The sequence below is a fragment of the Gopherus flavomarginatus genome, chromosome 1 (genome assembly GCF_025201925.1).
Source record: "Gopherus flavomarginatus isolate rGopFla2 chromosome 1, rGopFla2.mat.asm, whole genome shotgun sequence".
NCBI classification, from domain to species: Eukaryota; Metazoa; Chordata; order Testudines; family Testudinidae; genus Gopherus; species Gopherus flavomarginatus.
The window spans coordinates 11,152,249-11,163,100 of NC_066617.1; the positions used below are offsets into that span (position 1 = coordinate 11,152,249).

Here is a 10,852-nt window from a genome sequence, read left to right on the forward strand (position 1 = left end):
CCACTTCTCCCGCCTCCCAGGCTTGCGGCGCCAATCAGCTGTTTGGCACCACAAGCCTCGGAGGGAAGGAGATTAGAGCGGGGGCAGCGTGCTGGGGAGGAGGCGGAGCAGAGGTGAGCTGGGCTGGGGAGCTGCTGCACGGCCCCCGGCAGGGGTGGGGGGGAGCTGCCGCGGGGCGGGGGAGCCTCAGGGCAGGGGAGGAGCTGCTGCAGGGCTTGGGCGGGGCAAGGTGAAAGTTTCGCCTAGGGCACGAAACTTCCTTGCACCAGCCCTGTCTGTGAGCTGTTCTTCGACCACCAGCCTCCCTGTCTCACCTTCCCCCATGCTGTCTGCTTCCACTGCACACAGCACTGCCTGATGGCCAGGTGTAACGGGCCTCCCGCGGCATGGGCACAGGGTAGGCAGGGGCTGGGATTCGAAGCTGCCGTCTTGTGCTGTGGGTATGTCTACACCGCAGTGAGGCACCCACAGATAGCCTCAGGCTAAGGGGCTGTTTAACTGCAGTGTAGACACTGGGGCGCAGACTGCAGCCTGAGCTCTGGGAGCCCCTGGCACCTCGCAGGGGGCTAGAGCCCAGGGCTCCAGCCCGAGCCCGAATGTCTACACTGCAATTACACAGCCCTTTCACCCAAGTCAGCTGGCATAAGCCAGCCACGGGTACTCAGTTGTCCCTCAGGGACTCAAGTACGTGCTAAGGGCGATTGTTTGAAACACTTGGTGCTTATGAGGCCCCAAACCAATCCCCAAAGCCCATCTCGCTAGTGAAAACAGCCTTGGCTCCCAGCCCGAGGGCTGCAGCCGCTCCCCACGTGGCCCCAGTCCGCTGCACAAACAGGACAGCCAGAACGGACTGTGGGATCCCGCGGAGGGAGCAGCCCAGCCCAGGTGGGGCAGGGACTAGATGTCCTGAGTGAGTTTCTTCTGCTTTGATTTCTGTTCTTGTCACGCTCTCCAGCACTTGTGTCATGGTGCCCCATGCAGGACTCAGGCAGCCCCTGGCAGCCCTTCCCACAGCTGGCGCTCCGGCACCAAAAATCTCCTTTGAACCAGTTTGCTTTGGGCCTGGCTGTTGCATTGCTGAAAGGTATTAGCATTACAGCCCTGGGCTCCAATCCAACGAGCATCCAGGTGGCAGGCAAAGCACAGCCAGCAGCACGGCCTCCTCAGGCCCACAGACTCCTTAACCCAATAGAATCATAGACTATCAGGGTTGGAAGGAACCTCAGGTGGTCATGCACCAAGCCTGACATGCAGAGAGGGCTGGGCAGTCTCCCTCCCCTGTTTAATCCTTGGCTTCGGTGCAGAGGCCCTCAGCACTGATAGGGGCACCAGGGGGAGGCTGCCATTTATTCACTGCAGGGCCTGGGGCAAGTTGTGTGAGATGGAGGCTGAATGCCCCGAGTTCCGCATGGGGCAGGCCGCGTGGCATAGCCGTTATGCAGGGGGCCGCCCTTCACCTCTGGCTCATTGCTCCCTACAGCCAATGCCGCACCCAAGGAGCTCTTTGAACTGCTGGGGACTAAGAAGGGAGAGCTCCGGCAGGTGAGTGGGTCTCTTCCCCAATCCCCCCAGATGAACCCCACTTCCCGTTCCTGGGGAGGAGGCTTTGGGCAAACGCTGCCGAGATGACGTTGGCTGGAGCTCTGGGGCTGGAAGGCGATGGAGACAGTCCCACTGCTCCCTGCCATGCCAGCCCCAAGGCAATCAGCGCCTCCATTTCTAAAGGGCTTTAGCCTGTGACTAAGAGGAGCCAGTTCGCAGGGGACGGGAACATGGGGGTGATGTCTCACTCAGCCTGGCTGCTGTCCTTGGACATCCTCCTTCCCCTCTGCGTAGGCTGCCTAGAGCCCCTGCCAGGGCAGGACAGCACAGCATACGCCACAGTTGTATGCGCCCAGCTGATTGTGCAGCTGGCTGTTCTGTGCAGGCCCAGGCTTGGGAGCATGGGCAGGAGCTGGGCCTCTTGCCGTGCCATGGAAAAAGGACTGCAGGGGAGGCCGGGTGGTGGGGAGGGGTGGGTGCTCTGTCAATGCAGGCTAGGCACCGAGGGAAGGGAGGGTGCATGCTGCTGGATCTGCCCCCTGACCCTTCCTGCTCTTGGCAGCTTGGCATTGGCAATGTCACATACGCTGACAAGCAGATGGAAGACGAGAATGAGGACCGGTTCAGCATGCCCTTGATCATCACCATCGTGTGCATGGCCTGCTCCCTGCTCCTCGTCGCTGCCATCTACGGCTGCTGCCACCAGCGGGTCGCCCGTAGGAAGGATCAGGTAAGCGACTCCTACCCTCTGTGCACCTGCGAGAGCTTCCCATTATGTCCCAAGCCCCCTGCATGGCAGGGGCGTTTTGTTTAGTCAATCAGCAGCCAGAGGGCTGGGGTGATCTGCGTGGCGGGGAAGAAGGGAGCTGTGTCCTAATGTGGACTGGGCTATTGCCAGAAGCAGAGGGGTGGTCCTGGGATCAGACCACTGCCAGCCACCCTGAATTCCTTGGGGACGTGTGGGGCTGGCTGCTCGGTTCTGTCAGCATGGCTGAGCTGGGAAGACTGATATGGAGAAGTCCCCCTTCCCCTCCCATTACATTACAGGCAAGAGGTGGTCAGAATTTTGTCCCAGGGAAATCTAGTTGTGATGCAAATTGCTTTTGGTCAGGCACAGAAAATGCTTTGGGGGAATCACTCTGTTGGCAATGAAACTGGTTTTCTGATAGAGAAACAAAAATGGGTAAAAATTTTGGTTATCAAAAACAGGTTTTTTGGGTTCTTTTTTTTCCAAAATTTCCCCTGAATTTTTTTTCTTTTTTGATGAAAACCCGCTACCCAAAGCGATTTGATTTCTTTCAAAAATTTTAAAATTTCCTGTGAAAAAGAATGGACTCTGCCCCCTCAGGAAGTCAACCAGGAGATGCTCCCAAGGGAAAGTCATGGAATAATCTGCCCATTACGCAGTTTCTGTAACGGGTCTAACACTCGCCTCTATCAGAGACAGGATACGGGACAAGATGGGCTGACAGTCCCCACATGCCCAACATTTTTAAGTGGGTGGCAAGTTTTTTTGCTCAGGCCCTCATCCAAATTAAATCCCTGGCTAACACAGTGAGCACAGGGACAGTCACTGAGCACGCAGCCCAAAAGGCTGTGTTTTTGAAATGATGGGCAGCTTGGCTTCCTGCCCCAAGCCTTCACCCCATCCCTGTAGATTCTCATAGTGTAGCTAAGGTAGCAGAGGATCAAAGCCCCAGTTTGAGTTACACACCTAAATACCTTTGGGGCACTAGGCCTGAGTGCCTCCTTAGAAGCTGCTGGATGAGTATATTGTGCTGAGAACAGTAGGGTTTATAATGGGCTAATCTGACTGTGTGTCATATGTTTCTCCTGTTCATGTCCCTTTGAGTTTCCCTGGGAGGATCAGGCTCACAGCAGAGCAGGCTGGACTGTTGTTCCCCAAGGTTCCCTACCAGTCAGGTTATTGGCCTGTACTGATTTACTCCAGCTATCCCCTCAGGGTGACCAGACAGCAAGTGTGAAAAATCAGGGCGGGAGTGGAGGGTAATAGGTGCCTAAATAAAAAAAAGCCCCCGAAATCGGGACTGTCCCTATAAAATTGGGACATCTGGGCACCCTACCCTCACTGGCACTGCTGGACAGTCATTGTGTCGCTCTATGCTGTAGGAAATGCAAATGTGACTTGCAGACACAGTTGATGTCCACAGGAGGGCGCAGGCACTACACCCTTTTAGATCAAAGAGCACCAGGAGTGATGGTTGCTGCGGCAGCAATTTAACTCTTTAGTTTAGCATTGGTAGGGAAATCCCTTTGCTCGCCTGTGCAGAGTCCGGTCTCAAACCTAACCGATAAAGGCAACATCTGGGGCCAAGCTTGAGAGCTAAAAGGCTGGCTATAGTATCGGTGGCCAAAAGAAACCAAAGTACAAGTCACTGCTCCCTAGGTTTACACAGCTCCAGTTGCTACTGATAAAAGTTTGGATCTAACGGAGAAGGAATTTGACAATGTCATATGCAGGAATCCTATGACAGGGCAAAACCACTGCAGGTCTTCACAAGTTCTCCTGAGGGCGGTGTGGGATTTTTTAGAGAATTAAAATCCTCCTTTCAATTGGCTTAGAAACGTCTATAGAAGGTGATCACTCAGGGCTAGTCTACACTGAAAAGTGAGGTCAACCCAGTTATGATGCGTAGGGGTGTGAAAAATCCACAGTCTTGAGCGACACTGTGAAGCTGACCTAAGCCCCAGCGTAGACAGTACTAGGTCAGCAGAAGAATTCTTCCATTGACCTAGCTACCACCTCTCGGGGAGGTGGATTAACAACAGCGAGGGCTATAGCTTCAACGTCTTACGCTCGGGGCTGCTTCTCTTGTGCCCCACCTCTGCGATCAGGAGCGAAAAGACGGGCTGGTCTTTAGGTCCATTTCATTTTTGGTCACTCTGCCAAGACCACAACCAGGATCACTGTCAGCTTGAAATTAACTATATTAAAAAAAAAAAAAAAGCATTAAAAGTGGTTACAGACCCTACCTGGGCTGGAGCCCCCCATCAGTGTGAATTCCTTATATTGCTGTAGTGCTTAGGAGCCCTAATCCTGGCCCAGAACGGCAGTGTGCTAGGTGCTGTACACACCCAACTGGAGCGTACATGTTTCTCTCACCCCTCTTGCTCTGTGGGAGGCCCAACAACAGGTGCAACTCGCTGTATGGGGGAAGGAGTGACACATTATACACCACGAGCTGTCAGTGCTGAGTGTTGTCTACTGCCATTTAAAGGTTTAAACACATTTTCAGGCAGACGTGTGATTTTTAGGTCCCTTTTACTGCAAGGTGGACATCTGTCCACTAGGAATTGGACTGCAGCTCAGCACACTCATGTCCCAAAAGGCTGCTGGCCAGGCACAGACAGTAACAGGTATCTGTAATCGTGGGCCTGGGCTGGAGTCAGGCTGGCGTCCTTGAGAAGAAAGGCTCTCTCTGCCCTGAGGAAGACAGGCCTTAGTGGTGACTCAGAAGGCTGGCTAAGAAATTGGAGCAGCCCATCTGCTCTTCCTGGGTTTTGCTGGAGGACTGGGGCGCTGATGGGCATTGTGGGTTCTTACACCTGAAGGGGCAGGTGGCTCCATCTTTCGCTCATTTTGTCCCAAGTGCCCATTAGAGCAGAGGAGCTCTTAGCAGAGACAAAAAGCAATGGCTGTTGAGCACCCTGACTTCAAAATCCCTTCCCTGGTGAGGATTTCTGAGGCAGTGCAGCTACATCCGTGCCTTACACTGCTGCAGTTTCCCCTCTTCGAAACCATTGCCCGTCAACTGAGGAGCTATAGGCCGGGGCTTTCCATCAGTGCAGCTACATCAGAGCAAACCCCTCCCGTGTAGCTGAGCATCATGGCTCAGCTCTCAGCCTCTTGGGACTGGAGGGATGAGACCATAGGTGTCTTCTGGGGCAGATGAGGCCTGAAGTTCTAATGTAAAAGACAAGCAGATGATTTCTCTTCTCCCCTCGGCAAATACATTTCAGGCCTTCTTTATACATCAGAGCAAAAATGGGCACACGCCCCTTTCCCCTCCCCTGTCCCTATTGCAGGTCCTTGCTAGCACAGAGCCAGGTCGTCCCTCCACCTCCAAATTTCCCTCCAAGCGTACTTAATTTGCCATGAATATTTAATCTACAAACACGAGAAAACCTGCAGTCAAGTCACCAAACAGGAAGTGGCAGCATCCTGTCTAGACACTGAAGGACTCGCTTCTCAGCCTGTTTGAGAAACCAGCCACAGACAAGATTGAAGATTAAGAGCGGGATGAAAGTGAAGCTGCATTTGGACCTGAAAAAACCAGGGCCCCGCTTCAGAGCCGACGAGGCTGCTCCGACGCAGGGCTGAGTTTTAAATAGACGTAGGGGTGATGGGCTTCGGGGAACAAACAGCTGGGGTAATTCCCTGCCATTGGCATTGGATCATCTCTGTCCCTGCTGTCCTCTGCCCACGGCACACAGCAGTGTAGGCACCTGAGGGCTGGGGATACTTGGGTCTGATTCTGGTTGTTGGGCTTCGTGTATGGGTGCTGGGTGGTGGTGGAGGCGGCCTAGGCTATAGAGGAGATCAGACTAGATAGCCCGGGGGTCCCTTCTAGCCTTAAACCCTAGTCCTGTGGTTCTCAACCTTTTGGGAATCAGGACCCATTTGGCAATGTTTAGGGCCTGTCGCAACCCAGTAAATAATCTGGGGGTGGAGGCCCGCAGGTGGATTTGCCCCTGTTCTGCCCCACAGTGGGGTTGGGTCCTGCCCGACACTCACCCCATAGTGGCAGCTCCTGCAGCTCCAGTGCTGTGGGGCTGGCTGGGCTTGGCTCTCCGTGCTGCTCAGCTTTGGCCCCACCCCTGACTGGACTAAATTTGTGTGAGTGGAGCTGTGACCTGGCTCATGGGGTGGCAGTGCCACTCCCTCAAATTTGGCCTACCTGGACTCCTGTCGTCATGGTGGCTGGGTCAACCCTGAGCGGCGCTGGGACCCCAGAGGTTGCAACGCCTGGAACAGGGAGGTGAGCTCAGCCAGACTCATGGGACAGGAGCTGCCACGCGACCCTTTGAAACATTCTGGCAACCCAATTTTGGGTCCCGACCCCTGGGTTGAGAAACCCTGGTCTGAGTGACGCGCTGGTAGGATCAGCACCCACTTCAGCTCCCCAGCTGTCTGCAGGGAGGCATTCAGAAGCGGGCGGTTTGTGGAGGCAGCGCCGAAGAGTCTCTCGCTGCAATATGTAAGTGATGGAATTGAACACAGCCGGCCTGAGTTGCGTGAGCGCCAAGCAGAGCCGCTGGCTTTCTTTACAAAGCAGCACTTCCAGCCACTGGCTCCTGAGGAGTTGCCATGGCAGCAACCTGGCTTCTAATATTTCTAACAGCAGCAGCTAGCCGGCCCTGTTTGTGCTAGGCGCTGTACAGCCACGTAACCAATGACAGGGCTGTGTCCTGAAGAGCTTATTGCCTAAGACCGTGGCTACACAGGAACGTTGTACCAGTTGTGCCCATGTACTCGGACCAATATACCACCCCACCCCACCGCCCTTCAGGGGGCACACTCTCATTCTGGTGTAAGAGCAGCTGTTTTGCTTTAGCTCAAGCCCCTTCCCAAGTAACACAAGCTGAATCAAAAAAAGCCAGTCACAGGAATGAGTGCCCGGGGGGAGTGGGGTGCAGGTGTTAAACCACTATATTAATAGTCATGCCTTTTGCTTATAATGGTAGCAGCTTAATTCACTCCTTGGGTTATAGCAAAGCAAAAATCCCACCCACACAACAACTCTCCCATGTAGACAAGGCCTTTATAGACAAGACAGGCAGCGTGTGGGAGGCAGGCAAATCAGAGGCAGTAGTGCACGGTCCCACAGCAGGTCAGTGCCAGAGGTGGGGATAGAACCCACAACTCCGATACATGCTCTGTCCCCTGGTCCCTGCTGTCGCTTTCATTGTAAGGGGGCCGCATTACAAGGGAGGATTCAGGGCCCACATTCAGCCTGGTAGAACAGTCATCCCGCGGGCCATTTGAGAGCGAGCTAGTTTGCTGTAGTTATTTTAGAAACGTCACAGACCAGAGAGCAGGGGAGGAAGGGGTGGGGGAAGGGCAAATACAATCTAGTGCCTGTTTCCCAAAAAATTGAAGGCAGGGTGATTCTGGCTGTTTTCAGCCCATAAGGCCATTTCCACCCATGGTCAAACTGCGAAGGGGAATACCAAGTAACTATGCAGAGCCGTGAGCAATTAGCAGCATGAGCAGTGGGTTTCATGAGGAAGAAATCCTGCCAGAAACTTAATTGCTTTGTTTTCTGGACTGCGATGGGGACCAACTGGCTGCAGAAAAAAGACCCGGGGAATTATAGTGGACGAGAAGATGCATATGAGTCAGCAGTGTACCCTCGTTGCCAAGAAGGCTAATGGCATATTGGGCTGTATTAGTAGTGCATTGCCAGCAGATCGAGGGAAATGATTATTCCCCTCTATTCGGCACTGGTGAGGCCATACCTGGCGTACTAAGTCCAGTTTTGGGCCCCCCACTACAGAAGGGATGTGGACAAATTGGAGAGAGTCCAGCAGAGGGCAACGAAAATGATTAGGGGGCTGGGGCACATGGCTTACGTGGAGAGGCTGAGGGAACTGGGCTTGAGAAGAGTGAGGGGGGATTTGATAGCAGCCTTCAACTATCTGAAAGGAGGTTCCAAAGAGAATGGAGCTCAGCTTTTCTCAGTGATAGCAGATGACAAAACAAGGAGCAATGATCTCAAGCTGCAGTGGGGAAGGTCTAGGGTGGATATTAGGAAACACTCTTTCACTAGGATGGTGGTGAAGCACTGCAATAGGTTACCTAGGGAGGTGGTGAAATCTCCATCCTTGGAGATTTTAAAGGCCCAGCTTGACAAAGCCCTGGCTGGGATGATTTAGTTGGTGTTGGTCCTTCTTTGAGCAAGGGGTTGGACTAGATGACCTCCTGAGGTCTCTTCCAATTCTAATTTTCTATGATTCTATGTCAAACAGATTTTAGCAAAGCATTTGATGTAGTGTCTCTTGAAGTCCTATTGGAACTGGCTTGGATAGGAACACTTGAAGAACGATTAACAGGCTAAACCCCAGGTAATAGTAAACCAATGTAGCTGGGGCAGCAATCTAGCCTCATTCTACAGTGGTGGCTTGTTAGCATCACAGCTGAGCTGCGAGCGCGGCTTGAATAACACAGTCAGAACACAGACTGATGATAGGAAACTGGAAGAGGTGGCAAGAACCAACCAGGACGGACAAATCCTCTAAAGAGCCCGAGAGAGATTGGAAACATGAGCAGAAAAAAAAGATGTGCTGGGAAAGGCCCAGATGAGGACATCTGGGGGATGCTCCCTCGGGCACCTGACCAGTGCAAGACACTTACGAGGCGCAACAGTGCCCAAAGCGACAACAGAGGGAGCATGGACAGCAAGTTAGACATGAGTGGGCAATGAGACACGGCTGCAAGATGAACCAGCATAATATCCAGCTGCACATGCTTGGGCGTCATGGCCAGAGCAGGGAACAATCATCTCTCCAGCTCTGGTGTGACCGTTCCTAGAGCATCGGGTTTATTTCCAGGCACCATATCACTAGGAAGAGGAGGTGAATCAGCCATGAAATAGTGAAGCCTCATGCCTTGGGACTAGCCTGGACAAGACAGACAGCAGGGAGCGTAGAATGGAGAATGACTCTTCCTGGCTAAGGGGAGATGGAGCAGATGAGCTATTTGTCTTTTCCCATCTCTGACTTCTGTCACAGAGGACTAAGGTGGGACTCTGTGGCATTATTTATAGAGAGGCACTTCGTGACCCTCAGTGCACTGAAAACCAAGGGTGGCCCCAGTCAAAGAAGGTTCAGCCGAACAGCAGGGTTTTTCCTGCCTTGGGAATGCCAGGACGACAGGTGCAGAAAACAGAGCGTGGAGCCAGCTAGTTCTGAAGGACACTGTGCTGCTGAGCTCAGGAAAGGTCTTGCTGAAGGAATTAGGAGCTGGTGAGGTGAGCCAGGGAGATTGCTCGTCTTGGGCCCTGGGCAGGAGGAGCTGAGGGAGAACCAAGCTACCAGCTGCATTACATTTCAGACTCACTCTCTGTTTAAAATTCACTGATTGTGTAGCATCAAAGGCTGGCAAATACTTTGTAAGATTCTCCACAGAGCCCCGCCGAGGTACCTCAGTCCTGACCCAGAGCACCCCTGCCCAGTCCAGGCCCCTCCATCCCGACTTACAGCACCCCTGGCTAGTCTAGTTTTGATCATCACCAGGAAAGTTACACTAACATGTCTGGTTGTGAGATGACTGTGCAGTGTGGAAGATGCTGTGAGGATAAGGTTGGCAGCTGGGAAATACTGTACGTTTATCCACAGACCAACCACGCTTTTGTTTTCACCAAAGATTTCTGTTTTTTTTTTTCTTGTCCCCTTCCAGCAACGCCTGACAGAAGAGCTACAGACCATGGAGAATGGCTACCATGACAACCCGACCCTGGAGGTAATGGAGACCTCCTCAGAGATGCAGGAGAAGAAGGTGAACCTGAATGGGGAGCTGGGAGACAGCTGGATAGTCCCCATGGACAACCTCACAAAAGAGGAGCTGGAGGGAGAGGAGGACACGCATTTATAAGTGACATGAAACTCTACCAGCAAAACAAAACAAAACAACCCCAAAACGATCAGAGCCACAAGTGCCGTCGCTTGGAGCATCCTGTGGAGCAAGGAGACACCCGGGTGCCTGAATGCCCCCTTGAGGCAGGAGACCATGACTGGCCTTTGCTCTGGCCCAAACGTTGTTCAATCAAAACATATTCACTGTCCAGACTAGGTTGTATTTTTGCTTCTGTAGCGGGAGAGTGCCTGTATTTAAGCCTTGACTAGAGACGACAAAGTTCAGCTTCTGGCCATTGTAAAAGGATAAGAGCTTGAAGGCCTCTTGCAGGGCTTCTCAGCCCTTTCCATATGGGGACCCCTTCCGTCTAGCTGGGATCTAGCACTATGGGAAGGGCAGAGTGATCATGACACCCCCCCAGCCCTGGGCTGAGAACTCTGGATTCAGAATGATCAGAAGCCTCTGGTGCCTAACGGGGTACTCCAGAAACTGCGTTAGCATCACAGCGGATTTGCCTTAGTGAAGTGTGCTGCTCAGGGTAGAAGGGCTGGAGGCAAAGGGCTAGCGATCTACTGTCATAGGTTTTTCTCAGCTCTTCGCTCTGCTGTCAGGTGCATCACTTCCTGCCAGTGCCCAGTACATTGTGAGGCTCTGCATTCTGTTTGGTTTTTTCCTCATCACTGCTCACCAGGAGAATGAGGATCTTTCCCCCCA

At 53.1% G+C, this 10,852-nt stretch overlaps 1 protein-coding gene across 1 annotated transcript in view; it reads left to right on the forward strand.

Annotated features, from left to right (window-relative positions):
* Positions 1 to 10,542, forward strand: part of PODXL (podocalyxin like) — an 82,905-nt gene extending 72,363 nt beyond the window's left edge. The window contains exons 6-8 of the mRNA XM_050936920.1: positions 1,481 to 1,542; positions 2,105 to 2,272; positions 9,962 to 10,542. Coding sequence (XP_050792877.1) covers positions 1,481 to 1,542; positions 2,105 to 2,272; positions 9,962 to 10,156 — 425 coding nt within the window. The 3' untranslated portion in view covers positions 10,157 to 10,542. The remainder of the gene's footprint in view (positions 1 to 1,480; positions 1,543 to 2,104; positions 2,273 to 9,961) is intronic.
* The last annotated feature ends 310 nt before the right edge of the window (positions 10,543 to 10,852 follow it).